General features: G+C 39.1%; 2 protein-coding genes across 3 annotated transcripts; one reads left to right on the top strand and one right to left on the bottom strand.

Moving 5' to 3' along the window:
• Nucleotides 1-312: 312 nt before the first annotated feature.
• Nucleotides 313-5,502, top strand: il17a/f3 (interleukin 17a/f3). The gene is made up of 3 exons (XM_036581406.1): nucleotides 313-406; nucleotides 887-1,131; nucleotides 3,340-5,502. The coding sequence occupies exons 1-3, from the start codon at nucleotides 392-394 to the stop codon at nucleotides 3,581-3,583; spliced, it is 504 nt and encodes a 167-aa protein (XP_036437299.1). The 5' UTR covers nucleotides 313-391; the 3' UTR covers nucleotides 3,584-5,502.
• Nucleotides 4,906-14,574, bottom strand: stmn4 (stathmin-like 4). 2 transcript variants are annotated; one of them, XM_036581404.1, is made up of 6 exons: nucleotides 14,060-14,571; nucleotides 10,624-10,687; nucleotides 10,343-10,438; nucleotides 8,090-8,295; nucleotides 7,779-7,970; nucleotides 4,906-6,033 (listed from the first exon to the last, which is right to left on the bottom strand). In XM_036581404.1, the coding sequence occupies exons 2-6, from the start codon at nucleotides 10,634-10,636 to the stop codon at nucleotides 5,974-5,976; spliced, it is 567 nt and encodes a 188-aa protein (XP_036437297.1). In that variant the 5' UTR covers nucleotides 10,637-10,687; nucleotides 14,060-14,571; the 3' UTR covers nucleotides 4,906-5,973. The 2 variants fall into 2 exon arrangements, with proteins under 2 accessions (XP_036437297.1, XP_036437298.1); XM_036581405.1 differs by having other exon boundaries at nucleotides 5,927-6,035; nucleotides 7,782-7,970; nucleotides 14,060-14,574.
• Nucleotides 14,575-14,917: the final 343 nt, after the last annotated feature.

Genomic DNA, 14,917 nt, shown 5'->3' with positions numbered 1-14,917 from the left:
TGTTACTGATAATCTGTTAAGAGTTTATTAATCATCTATTAAGGACCACTCCAAATAGTGTTAGCGAGTTTGGGGCACTGGCTTCAGAACAGAATGAACTGTGTGTTCATTGAAATATAAACAGTACTGAAAGGATCATAAACAGATTCTAAAATTGTTTGTTTCTCAAACTGCTCCCCAACATCCCCGGCAACAACCCCCACGCTGGAATGTACTTGACTGCTTGTCTGCTTTTTTTCCTTCTCAAAATGTGTCAAGGGGAGGAGATACAAAACAACACACACCACCCTGTATTTATACCGTGGGGGACTTCTTAAACCCTCACTGAGCTCTGGGCTGATGCACTCTGAGGAAGGACCAGAGTATCAACAGGGTTGCTGATCTTCTGAAGATGCGGGTCTCAGTGGTTAGTACTGTACTTTCTCCTGTACTTGCAGGTTTGTTGTTGTTTTGACCTTATGTTAGAAGTGTAGGTAGGTAGTGGCAGCATCTGTACTCAGATTTGTTACCACAATGAAACAGTGACTCAAGGAGAAGCAAAAGTAGCTACCAAGCCACGACTTGAGTGGGAGTAAAATAATTTCAGGTCAAAAAACTAAACTACTTAGGACATTCAGCAGGTCTCGGCAAAGGAAATGACTTTTATTTGACTGGTTTTTTTCTTTTTTGATCTAAAATCAAATGCCGAAGTGAGAGTTTTGAGCACAAGACGCGTTCATAAGACTTTCTTATTGATCTAAAAATACAGTATAAAGACCCGTCTTCACTAACAGGTTAGAAGGCAACAAGTTTTGCAGTTCATTAAACTTTTCTGTCCTCTTCTCTTCTCTTCTCTTCTCTTCTCTTCTCTTCTCTTCTCTTCTGCTCTGTTCATCTCTCCTCCTAGTTTTTCAGGGCTATGTTGGTGGTGGTCTTGGTGGCACTGCTGCTCGGAGAGGACAGTTCTCCCTCACATAAAAACAGAGGAAAGAAGGAAAAGAAGTCCAGGGGTGCGGCTGCACTGAGCAAACCTAACCGGGGCTCACGAGGGAAGATGAGAAAGCTCTGGATTAGTCTGGATCAAGATCTAATAAACCCATCTGATTCCTCCCTCTTATCTCCAAATCTGTCCACCTCACCGTGGACATATGAGTGAGTCTGTTTAAAAGCTTTATTCCAAAAACACAGTGTATAGGTGGCTAACCTGCATGTGATCAATTATGATCAGACTTCTATTTTGGCACCATAGTTGTAAAAAAGATGTATGAATATAACTAAATGATACTAGCGCTCTTACAATTACATCAATTCAAATATCAATTTAAATTGACCTTCTTCATACCATCTAATTATTTGTGATACTACAGGTTAATAGTAATGAATACTTGAAAATTCTCCTATTGATCTCTCTAAATATAATTCTTCATATGCATTTTTTAGCTAAACAGAATTTTTTAAAGACTTCTTGGCCCTTTTCCAAAAATTTTGGAATCTATGAGAAGCTATGGTCCGTGATATTTCAGTCAAAGTCAATTTTTCTAATTTAGCCTCTTTAAAAACTCTCATTACTCAATTAATGGTCTCACTTTATTTGGATAGTCCACTATAGTCCCCTATAGATTATCTGCAGATGTTCAAATTGTTAACAAACTATCTGTTGAAACTCAGTTGATTCTAAACAGTGGTGGGGTTAGGGTTAGGATTTGGACCAGGGCGAGGGTTGGGTTTGGGTTTAGGGTTGAGGTTAAGGTTAGAGTTAGAATTAGAGCAGGTTTAGAGTTAAAAAAATTATGGCCGATTTAGCAGATATTTTGTTGAATGTAACTTGAAAGTAAATTAACTATCTGAAAAGCATCTAAAGTGGCCTATCCAAATAAAGTGTTACCCAATTAATTGGCAGAATTATTGTTTGGTTACACAATTTTAGGTGGTATTATTCTCGACTGCTTTGTTATCAACAGCACCACAGAGAAATCTATATACAGCAGATTGGTTTGCGCCCAAGGACTGAATGTATGCACATTTCAGAGGGAGAAAATATGATGCATTATTTGTTTTATATTTATTTGATGAGTAATGTTTTTATTTCCTTGTAATCTTTTGATTTAGTTTGCTTTAGTTTTAGAACTATTTTCATAAATATGGTATATAGTTATCAATGTGCGTGTTAATCAAGCCTCCTGAATGACTCTGTGGTCAGAAAAGATAATGAAAGTGACCACTGGAGACAAACATTTTAGTAGTTTTGTGTTTGCATGTCTGTATTTAACTGTACACACCAACCATTTTTTTAAATTTATTATTAGATGTTAAATATTCTGGGTAATTTATGTATTCTGAGGATTAGTACGAATTGTAAAGGGCAGCTGGTATTTTCAAATTATGCCAAACAACAAAAAATGGCGACACAAGTTTTGTTCCAGTGATGATACGCTGCCTTCTAGATGGCATCTTTTTCATGGACATTATGCTTATTTCAACATTACAACGCAAAGCCACATTTCACAATTTGGAATAAGTAAATATGTATTTGTGTTTTTGTGCTGTTTTGAACTGAATACACATCAAACAGTATTTACTGATCACTGTTTTCTATTTTTATTAGCATTTCCCAACTTTCTTGGAATTGAGGTTTGTAAAACTAGATTAGGTCAGGTTTCACAAAAAACGCAGAGTGCGTTTACATGCACTTAATAATCCGATAACAGCAGCAATCAGATTTTGTCAGTAATCTGATCAACAGATTTACATGCACTTGAGTAGTCAGATAATGGGAAACTCTGCGTATACATGAGTCAGGCAATAATCAGGTTTCTGCTTTGCAACCAGTCAATAAACTCACAGAAGAAGACGTAACGTAAACTCAAACCTGTCACTCATACCATGGCTTTTTTAAAAAAATTGCACCACTTTACCTAAAATATGAACATACATCATCTAGAAAATAAAGAATATTTAAACCCCTCATTTCGTCCAGCATGTATTTGGTTTCAGCGGCGCTCCAAAAGTGTTTTGCTGCCATCTAACGGCAACGCTGCTCGCTTATTTCTGGTCTGTTTTCACACATGCGCAGTCGGAGAAATCAGAAAGAAATCAGAGTAAGAGTTCACATACACTGAGAAATCTGATTACTGAGCTAGAATCCAGCTCTCTTTATCAGATCTTTTAATCAGGTTTCTAGATCGAAGTATGGTGTTTACATGACCATTTGAATAATCCGATAACTGCAGAAATCTGATTATGATCTGATTCTTGAGTGCATGTAAACGCACTCACTGTCTCAGGTGTTAATTTGTATAATGTGTCATTTCATTTTTTAATGTCTAGACTGGGCTTTAACGTGTGCTCCGTTCATTCCAGGGCCTCTTATGATGAATCCCGCATCCCCAGCCGCATCTTCGAGGCGAAGTGTGAGAGAAAAGGCTGCGTGACCAAAGACGGACATGAAGACACCGCTCTGCAATCCAAACCTGTCTACTACCAGATCCTGGTCCTCAGGAGAGTGAAGAGCAAAAAGAAGAAGTACGCCCTCCGGCTGGAGAAAATGACCATCAGTGTGGGCTGCACATGCACTTTACCCACCGTCATCTCTCAGATGTCATAATGCAGCTCTTTCTTCTACAATCTGCTGTTGCTGACAGGAACAGTTCAGTTTTAGGGCCTTTTGTATCTCTAGGCTACCATATTTATTGCTTTAACTACAGTTGTGACATAAAGTACTAGTCAACTGTTTGGACACACTTCATTGAATTCACGTTTTTCAGAATTGTGAAGACATTTTTATCTAGAGAAATTTCTTTCTAAGATAAAAACATAAATAATGAAGTTCGTGCCTGTGCATGAATGTATAAAAAGTAAAAATTTAAAAATGTTTAAAAAATGTTTTTAAAATTTAAAAGTGTTTTTTGAAATTGTTTGAGGGAAGCTGCATCAAGGCTAATGGGGCTACACTTTTAAAAATAAAGGTGCCAGCTGGATTCTTCTGGGTGATGTTATAGAAAAAAAGGTTCTCTAAAGAACCCTTAAGTGGGTGGTTCTTTCATTTTTGTAACTGAGATGTCAGTTTGTAAGGTTTTAAAAATGTCCACATAATTTAAGGTTTCTTCACCAATGAAAGTTCATCCAAACCAAGAACCAAAAAAATGAGGAACCTTTATTTTTAAGAGTGCAGTTTGAAGAATCTAAAATATGATCTGATGTTTTGAGTTAAATACATAATTCTGTAAATGTTTTTTTGTATGTCCAAAAGTTTGTAGACACCTTTTCATCCATTTCTTGTGCAATCGAGGGTTTTAACAAGGAGTTTGCCCCCCATTTGCTGGAGTAACGGCCTCTACTCTTTTGGAAAGTCTTTATACTTGATGTTGGAACATTGCTGTGAGGATCTGATTGCATTCAGCCACAAGAGCATTAGAGTGTGGTCAGGTACAGTCATCCTAAATGTACTGGATGGAGCTCCTTCACTCTAGAGAACACAGTTCCACAGCTCTACAGCCCAGTGCTGGGGGGCTTTATATCTCTTTAGCTAATGCTGGACACTGGTTATGGTGATCTTAGGCTCATATGCAGCTGCTCCAGATTGGCGATGCTTTTTTATAGGAATTTCTATGTGCAATTGACCACACGTGTCAGTATTTATAGCACCTTAGAAGGCCTGTGTGGATACTTTTGGACATATAGTATAGTTATGATATGTACATGATTCTAAAAAAGTTTCCACACTTGTGTCCACACTTTTTTGCTGGTACTGTTCACAGATGAGAGTATCTGGCCACTTTTCTGATGGATGGACTTGGTGAAGCACGTTTTCCCATGGCTTGAAACATCTGAGCTTTTCTCACAAACATCTTTTCTTCATCATTTTGACTCAATACAATGAGACGTAGACCAACGCAGATCAAACAAAGGTAACAAATCAAAAATGGGTCGTTTAGTCAAGAGAAGCTTTTACTGACCATGTCGAAACAGAGTTTAGGGCAACCACAAACATAGGCAGCAAGTGGGGTCCATTATATACATACGCCTCCTCAACAAATCACATCAATTCTCATCACTGAACGTTATGTCACTTTTACCACAAACACAAAGTCCTCTTCAGTCTTTTTGCAGTTCACAGGTACAAGAAATGACCACAGTTTACGCAAAGGATAAAACACAATTTCATGCCAAAACAAAGTGCACCATTTCCAAGTAATACTGAGGCAGCTTCTTAAACTGGCGCTTTATTTTACACATAAGCGTGTTTTTATTTAACCCTTCTCTTTCTCCATCCGGCGTGATCTGTTGATGCAAAGAAGGCTATGTGCTCTTGTATTGTGCTTAGATTAGCATTAGTTGTCTCCAGGCATTAAAACGTGAACAGGCTGATAGTTATGAGCTTCATAATAATCATCATGTCAAAATAAAATTGGCTCACAAACTGCATCATCATGAGCAACAAACTAATGCAATGTGAGGGAATCCTGTATTATTGATTCTTTTTACTGGCTTGTGTTCTGTGTCCATTAAAGATCTGTGATTAAACATGCATAGCTTACTTTGTTAGTCTTCATACACTGGTGGGAAGAAGAAGCTTGTGAGCTTGTGTGAGATGTGATTTCTAGTTGTTAACACCTTCATCTTACCATCTGACCAGTCTTAGTGGTTTTCTATTACAACTTGGTTTTCATCTGTTCTCTACGCCGTCAGCTCGGTTTGTACCAATTATCCATTTTCTCTGCCATCCAGACTTGAACACTAGAACATTGGTGCACCTTGCATTGCCATCTAGACAAAAAACAGGCATCTTTTGGTCTTTTTTCCATGACATTATTTAGTTTTGACATTGTTAAACCGCACAAAAAAGATTTAGTGTGATTCAAATTGTCATTAGCAATGTCCACTACTCTCCTCCATTACTTCATTCCTTCATCATTCTCCTGCTTTCTGTCTCCGTGGCTCCTTTTTCTTTTTTTTTCTTTGACTAGCCAAAGCAGTCCTCCTCTGCCGGCTCCTCTACCGGCAGGCCTCCTCCTTCAGCTCCTTATTCTTCCTCACTTCTTCTGCATGCTTGTCCTAAAACCATAAAAAAACAGTCCTGGCTTATTCAGTATTCATTCATGAATTAGCAGAACTGAGGGGGAGTCAGCTGAAAGTAAAGAGTACAACAACAAACTCCTCTGTATGCAATATTTATTCTAATTACACTTGCAGGGACAGCAAAGCTGTGGGTCATCAGACCAACCCTGTTATGCATCTACGAAAGTAGGAGGGACATTATTGCCACTTTATCAGAAACACTTCCCTTCAATTCCACTCACAGCCATGTTATGAGCTGCTCTTACAGCCTTAAAAATGGGTCTTCAAGGGTTCTTTAGTGAAGACAATGGTTCTATTTAGAACCGTGAACACTTTTGCATGATTAGTGTTCTAAGAAGCTTTTACAAGATTAAAGGGTTCTTCGCATCATGAAAGCGTTCTTCAGATCGATGGAGAATGTGTTGTATATGCTTCTATATAGAAACTTTTTCAAAAGGGTTCTATATAGCCCCCAACAAGGGTTCTTCTATTGTTACAATGTCAGGCTTCTTACAATAGAAGAACATTTTTTGGTTCTATATAGAATCCCTTTCAAAAAAGACTATATATAGAACCATCTTCGGCATTAAGAACCCTCTAATCATGCGAAGGGTTCTCTGAGTGTTCATGGTTCCATATAAAAACATTTTCTTTACTAAATAAACCTCGGAGAACCATCAAGTTTAAGTGTGTACCTTATAGAACCACTGTATGTGTACAATATGTAGTATATATACTGTATACACTCTTAAAAAGATGGTTCTTTAAGGTTTCTTTAGTAAAGACGATGGTTCTATTTAGAACCATAAACACTCAAAGAACCATTTGCATGATTTAAGGGTTCTTTGCATAATGAAAGCGTTCTTCAGATTGATGGGGAATGTGTTGTATATGCTTCTATGTAGAACCTTTTTGAAAAGGGTTCTATATAGCACCCAAAAAGGGTTCTTCTACTGTTACACTGTCAGGCTTGTTACAATAGAAGAACGCTTTTTGGTGCTAAATAGAACCCTTTTCAAAAGGATTCTACATAGAAGCATACGCAACACATTCCCCATCAATCTGAAGAACGCTTTCATTATGCAAAGAACCCTTTAATCATGCAAAGGGTTCTTTGAGTGTTCAGTGTTCTATATAAAAACATTTTCTTTATTAAAGAAACTTTGGAGAACCATCATATTTAAGTGTGTACCTTATAGACGACTACATGTGTACAATATATACTATATATACTGTATTAGCTCTTAAAAGGATGGTTCTTCAAGGTTTCTTTAGTAAAGACAATGGCTCTATTTAGAACTGTGAACACTCAAAGAACCATTTGTATGTCTAAAGGGTTCTATGCATTGTGAAAGGGTTCTATAGAGCACCAAAAAAGTTTTTTTTTTCTGATACAAACGTGACATTGTAACAGTAACAGAACCCTTTTTGGTGCTATATATAAACATTTCAAAGGAGGTTTTATATAGAAACATATACAACACACACATTCTGAATCAAGAACCGTTTAACCATGCAAATGGTTCTTTGGGTTTCCATGGTTCTGTATAGAACCATTGTCTTTACTAAAGAACCTTTGATAAATCGTTAAGAGTGTATAGCATACAGTTTATAGCAGTGGCACATCTGTTTTCATCCTCTTTCTAGCCCGTTTAAAACTCAACAATCTTAATGCATCACGTTGCTTTGAAATGATTCAGGTTGGGAACTACAGCCTGATCACTGTGTCATGCAGACGGTACCTTTTCCTGAAGCCTCTCCAGCATGGCTGCCAGCAGGGCCTCACGGTTCTCCTTGTTGGCCTCCATTTTCTGCTCCAGCTTCTCTTTTGCATTCTTGATGAAGTTGTTGTTCTCCTCAAAGGCCTTCTGGATGACCTCCCTCTCGTGCTCTCTCTTCTCTGCCAGGTGTTTCAGCAGCTCTGCTTCCTGGCACTGGATAAAGGCAGTCTGTGTTAACTCTTTCACTATTTTGGACATCAAAATGTGTGTGTTAAAAATATATAGACAGACTGAGAAGCAGATTGAGAGAGAAAATGCACATGAATTCCAACCTTTCGTCTCTCCTCTGCAGCCTCCAGCTTCTTCTGGATCTCCTCAAGCGAGGGGTCCTTGCGGTGGGGCATGGAGGTATTCAGCTCGGGTACGCCGTCAAACGACGGGGGCTTCAGGATCACCTCGAAAGCCTGACCAGATGCTCGCTTGTTCAGCTCGATGACCTCTACGTCTTTGATCTCGCACCAGTTGAGATCCACTGCATCTGTGAGAAGAGCAGGGTAATATAATGTTAACCCCCTAAAATCCCAGGTTTATTACATACGAAGGCTTATTTTTCAGCTACAGGGACTTTAATGCAAACTGGTTGAGCTATTCTCAGGTTATAGAAGTGTGTAATAAAACTTTGGGCCTGCTGTTAGACCCTGTCCATTTAAGGGGTTAACTGATGTCAGTCAGGTTTGAAAGTATTCAAATATTTATTAGCAGTGGAGTCTCTGCCACAGAAAGCTAGTTGGGGCACAATAAACTGTAGGGGCAGCAGCCGACTCCTTAATGAAACTACACACAAACCTGATCCAAACACAAATGCACTCCATCAACGAAATCATAAATTAACGTCACATGGTGCAGGAGTTGCTGGAAGTGGAGACAGGAATATGAGTGATATGATAACAACATTAGATCTCACAAAACCTTGTTATACAGCATCGCATTACAAATCCAAATCTATTTAGCAGTAACGATTATTGTGGTCTGCAACTACACATCCAAAGTAACGTATCAGAGCAGGGAAACACACTTTCCAGGCATTAGGAACAACACGCCTTGTAAAAGTGCAGAATGACTAAGCGGTAACGTTCACTGCTCAAAAGGAAAAGATGCACGACGATCTTTCATCCGGGCAAACTTGTCAAAAACTTTTCTCTCAAAGTCACCAATCAGTGAATGAATTCGAGTGATTGTATAGCCGGGGCAGGCAAGGAAAGCAGAAGAGTGTTTTTAGCTACACTCTCAGTTAGCCATGTTTTTCTCTTGAACCTCTCTGGACTGAAGCAGCAGTTTTTGTCCTTTCCAGACTGAATGATGTTGAAATGCTCTGGCTGGTGTGACACAAACATTTAATTTCTAATTTCTGATCTAATGTCTGGTACCAAATTTAACTTTTATTACATTTTCAACTTGACTCATCATACTGCCTTACTATTATTATGAGTGGCTACCACAACTGGTGAGGAACAATGCCCATACCGTAAATACATCTGGACGTATATACATTTTTTATTTTTAATTGGCTGCACTCAGCATGGGATCAGCGTGATCGGCCCCACAGCTGGTTATTGAAAGTGTGTTGAAGATGCTCAGAGTGTTTTTAACTGCCCACTTGGTTAGATGAACACTGAGGGGCCCCACGCTCACCAAACAAAGACTGCTAGGAGAAACAGGTCGGCTACTGGCATTTAAACAACAGGTAGAGGAAGGTATTTGGAATGTATTGGACAGCCCTACCACTGTCATATGTAATAAACGCGAAACAATGTTAGTTACGAAGAAAAACATCTGTATTAGTTGTTATATTGAATTATTGATTAGTCATGCACTGCTCCACAGCGACATCTGGTGGCCAGGACCAACTGGCGCTTAATGTAGAGACGCCCCTGTACATTTGTTGTTGCACTATGGAATAGTTTAGCAAAAAATCCCTCAGCCTGGTGGTAGCTGATCAGGAATTAATAGGATTGTATACCCACCAATTTGCATAATGCAAACTGCATGTCTAAATTGTCACACTACTGTTTTTTGAGACTGAATTAAATAGTCATCTGCAAAAATGGACACAGACATCAATACTATGTATTGTAATGTGATGTCATGTATCTTTGTCTATCATTTATGTCTGAAATCATTGAACTTTGAGGGACATATTTCAGAATTTAGTCATACAGTTTGTATGGTATAAACCGATGGGCTTTAGGCTTCTGTTACACAATATCTACATTAGCCTTGTGGCTCCAGTCTAAACCGAAAGAAGCAAACTTCGGACACACTGATAAAATAGTGCTATGAATTTACATGATTTAACGGTGTCACTCACTATCACAGAAATTCAAAGCTCCATTTTTTCAGTGCATCACATCAGGTCTTCGCTTCAGCTAATTGGATTGTTCACCAAGCTATTCTTTGAAGCTGTACTAGTTAAGCTTGAGAGTACTGAAATACACATGATTAAGAGGTCAGTCAGACGTTGTTATGTGACGTTAGTTAACAGCCAGTCTAAGACCGTTCTTTCTGCTCCATATTCTGCTGTTTACCTTCGGCCTTGTACACTGGCTGGTCTACAGGGATGGAGTTGATGCAGGAACAGAAGCGTGACACCAGAGGGAGCTCCTTTAGCTTGTCTAGGTAGGCTGAGGAAAGAAACTGCATGTTATTCAAAAGCTTACAAAATAGTTCTTTCAAAGAAACTATAAGTATGACTGGGTAATAAAAACTGATGCCTCGTGGAGTCAGCATGTCTGAAATCTCTCGATCTAAAGTAGGTAATTAATGTAATATAAATGAATGTAAGTAAATGATTTCTGTGGGAAAATACCTGTCAGTGTCATTCTGTCAGTTCTCGCTCCTCACTCAGTATGAAGCACTGTTTCTGCTGTGTCCTATGAGGGAGAGAGAGAGAGACAGAGAGAGAGATGGAGAAGGATGCAGATCACATCATGACCTTACTCTACATCCTCGTCAGCAAATGCACACGTGTCAACTTACCCCAGAGAAAATGTCCCATCAGCACACCAGCAGAAAACAATAGGTTACTCAAGATCTTTAATTACTTAATTATAACAATCACATATTCTTTTCCTAAATGTGAGGGAATTAATGTCACTCAAGACTCCGTATGCATGTTTGTGGATTACACGGTTTCAACTAATTAAGGTAAAATTAAGAATCTTTGTCATGATCACTTTTGAGATCTATAGAAATTGTGGTAATTATATTATAATAATATTAGAAATAAAAAATAGTATACAGCATAGGATTGCCTTCAAATTAAATTATTCAAATTATTAGTATGTGTGTGTGTGTATGTGTGTGTGTGTGTATGTGTACATACATATAAATATGGAAAATAATCTGGTTCCATTGGCTTACATTAAAAGTACAGTAGGTTTTAAACTAGATATTTTCCTTCTCCTGTAAAGTTACCATTTTGTAGACACAAGGTTTTGTTCTGACAGCAGCTATATATATATATATATATATATATATATATATTATTTTTAATAAATAAATTCCAGATTTTGTTCATATCAGGGCAGCAAATGAGGTCAAATCTGGTCTAACTATTTATTGAAACAATGTAAACAGCTTAACAAAACATGTTGAAATGTTGAAAACGTCTCATCTGGAAGAGCTTGAGTTGCTGCATTTTAACTGAAATTGTGATGTTTAACTCCTCAAAGTTTCATTGCTCTGCATGAAGGTCAGTGGAGGTCCTGGCCAGCAGTGCTCCTCCGTACTCTCTGGGTGACTCAGCCATATTAAAATCACTTAAATTGATTTAATTAGACTTTGTTAAGAAGGCTTTTCAAAGACTTTTGAAATTTCAAAAGGGGTGGAGCACTTCAACTGACTTGTAATCTGAAAATGAGTAGAGCAGTGAAAGGGTTATTATATTACATATATTACATCATATAATAACCATATCATAACAAACCCCCAAAATGCACTAAACAAAAACGAAGAAATTAATGAAATGTTATGTAACAAACCTCTACATTCTAATGTTGCATAAGGTTAAACTGATTGTCTTACCAAACTAGCGTTAAAATGCTAACACTACAGTGGGCTTTAATGTTCCCCATTAAACAGATGTGGCCTATCTGAGAATGACTGGCCCCATTGTGAGTTTGCCCTGACACGTACTGAGGGAATGACATGAATTCAGATGAGGAACATCAGGACGTGGCCACTACAATGTTTACACTGTCCCGCTTTTGGAGGCCTAAAAGTATGTCGGAACATAAATAATAATGTGAGGACTGGACGTCTAAAACACCTTCTGTGAAACCAGCTCTAAATGGGATATCACAGCAGGCATTAGAGCGTAATGAAAGCATGCGGCGTGGCCTGTTTGACGTGCAGAGAATACGCCACTCCATTAAAGCTCAGGAGCCATGGGCGGCCACCCTGCATCCCCTCGTAATTATGGGTAATGGTGACACACGCCCTGCAGAGAGAGACCACTGAGAGAGCGACCCTGCCCCATCACTCAAACACACGGCCACACACGCACATTCACACACACACACACACACACACACACACACACACACACACACACACACACAATAAAGGGCCATTTCTAAGCCTAAGCCTAAACTCATACCTATTTGCAATCTCAGTAACCAAAAAAATGGTTTAAAATGACCCTTTTACACCTGCTTTTCTTTGGTTTTCCTACATGGACCAATGCTGTACAGTACTGTGCAAAATTCAGAGATCAACTTTCATTTAATTTCATTTAATTCTCAGTCAAAATGACCATTAAGCTTATTTTCAGCCTCAGGATGGAAATTTTACAGGAAAAGGAAAAAACCTGCTTTACTTTAATGTAAATCAATGGAACCAGACTTTTTTTGCCAAGTCATTTTGGGCTGTTTCTTTTGGTCCATTCTTCATGAAATTTACATACAATGTAAAGAAGAACAGACATTTTCAAATTATGTCAACATCTGGAAAACGACAGAAATAGAGATTCTTCCAACAGCAGCGATATATTTACCAGAAAATACACGGACACCTCAACAACTAAATATAGTATCAATTTTCTCAGCATTTGCTGTGCCTTTATTACAGCTTCCATTCTTTTCAGGAGACTCGCTTTCAGTTTTCCAAAGAAATATGCAGGAATATTTTTCCACACCTCCAAAGTTCAGTCTTGGAAGTTGGTTATATTTTCTGCTTGTCATGATCCAATTAATCCCAAACACATTCAGTGATGTTGAGGTCTGGACTCTGGGGTGGTCAGCACATTGTTTCAGCTTCTCTGTTTGGTTTATCTATGTCCTTTTCCCAGTAATGGCTTCTTGACAGCTACACGTCCTTTCAGACCAATAGCGCTGAGTCGTCTTCTCACAGTGGAAAGATGGACAGAAACACCTGTGGATTTTTTCAGATCTGATGCAAAAGTGATTTTCTCTTATCTCTCAAAGACGAAAGCTTCATAAAAGATAAAGCTTTATCTTATATGTAATCCCCTCAGATGTATCTCCTGCATGGAGAAATGAATAACTTGATCTTAATAGCTATTTTGACTGGAAATTGAACAACTAAATCGTGGTTTCTTGACTTTTGCACAGCACTGTATACACACACGCTAACCTTGCCCAACCTCCCAAACCCACACCCAGCGCTCCGATCAATACCCACTTCCTGCAGACGTAGCTGTTTATTTACAGTTTGTCAATAGCATGGCAAGAAGAGCCAGAGCAGCTCTCATCCCTCAGAGGTTAATCGTGTCATAACAGCTCAGCATCACAAGCAATAACTGGATTTGGTTGAAATTTGAGGCCAAAATATGACCTTGTCCTTTTTGTGTTTGACCTTAGTTCATAACTTTCCACATTTGCCTCAAATAAATACTCATGATGTCATCATTCTGCAGTCAGTTCCATCCTCCTCATATAAACAAGGAACAAATCCCAATGAAAGACAGTTTGTTTACATATACATATAAATTACATTGTCCGATTGACACCCCACTGCATTATGTCATACCGCACAGATCCATGTGTATAAGAATCCGCTTTAACACAGCCTCTACACAAAATCACATGCATTATCACTGACCAATGAAAACAGGCCACGAAGGAACACAGAGTTCTTCTTAACGCCTGATGCAGCGAATCAGTCCGAAAGCCGGAGTCTGTCACAGATCGGTGCTCACCGAGAACAAAAGCGGTCAAAACACCTCTGCGTTAGAGCATCATCTCAGCTGCAGTCTGGCCTGTTTTGGTGAGGTGCACACTTACCCCCTCTCCTTGGAAATATATGTAGTGCTTATTCCTCTCTCTCTCCCTCCCTCTCTCTCTTTCTCTCTCGCTTTCTCTCTGTGTCGGGTGTTCCTCGGATACAGGAGCTCAGCAGCATCGGCAGCAGTACCACTCCTAGTGCATGACATCACCTCCCTGTTCTGCCATTGGTGGAGCCAGCATCTCTCCTTCAGAGGATGGAGAGGAGAGGTGGAGGGAGTGAGAGAGATATATAGTACATATAAACAGAGAGAGAGAGAGAGAGAGAGGACGAGAGGGAGAGAGAGGGTTAGTTGTAGAGGAGAGAAAAAGAAAGAGACATCAAAATACAGAAAGAGGGCCTATTAGGGATAGTAGGATGAGAGGGAGATAAAGAGATAGAAATACAGAAAGAGAGAGAGGCGTCACAAGAGGTAGAGGGGTGGTAGGTTCGAAAGGAGAGAGAGTAAGAAAGAGATGATAGAGGTGAGAAAAAGTGTGGAAGAGGGAGGGCAAGAGGGAGAGAAAGAGAGATTGGGAGAGAGAGGGGAGGGAAAGAAAGGGAGAGATAGAGAGGGAGAAGGGATAGAAAGGTGGAAGAGAGATAAAGAGAGAAAGAGAGGGGCTAAAAGAGAGAGGGGGTTGGGCAGAGAGAGAGGGAGAAAAAGTGAAAGAGGAAAAGACAAGGGGGAAAGAAAGGGAGAAACAGACAGAGAAAAAATGAGAGAAAAGAGAATGGGGGAACAAGAATGGGAGGGAGAGAGAGAGAGAGAGAGAGAGAGAGAGATGAGAGGAGAAAAAGAGTGGAAGAGGGAGGTAAAAAGAGGGAGAGAAAGAGAGAGTTGGAGAGAGAGGGGAGGGAAAGAAAGGGATAAAGGG

Source organism: Colossoma macropomum, unplaced genomic scaffold, assembly GCF_904425465.1.
Source record: "Colossoma macropomum unplaced genomic scaffold, Colossoma_macropomum, whole genome shotgun sequence".
Classification (NCBI taxonomy): Eukaryota; Metazoa; Chordata; class Actinopteri; order Characiformes; family Serrasalmidae; genus Colossoma; species Colossoma macropomum.
Note: the sequence above shows the minus strand (reverse complement) of the source record. Positions and strands in the feature narration are given on the sequence as shown.

Coding starts and splice junctions, on each gene's coding strand:
- il17a/f3 (XM_036581406.1), top strand. Junction 1,132..3,339: donor ACCTCACCGTGGACATATGA/GTGAGTCTGTTT, acceptor CGTTCATTCCAG/GGCCTCTTATGATGAATCCC.
- stmn4 (XM_036581404.1), bottom strand. Junction 7,971..8,089: donor CTGCAGAGGAGAGACGAAAG/GTTGGAATTCAT, acceptor GCCTTTATCCAG/TGCCAGGAAGCAGAGCTGCT. Junction 6,034..7,778: donor TGGAGAGGCTTCAGGAAAAG/GTACCGTCTGCA, acceptor TTATGGTTTTAG/GACAAGCATGCAGAAGAAGT.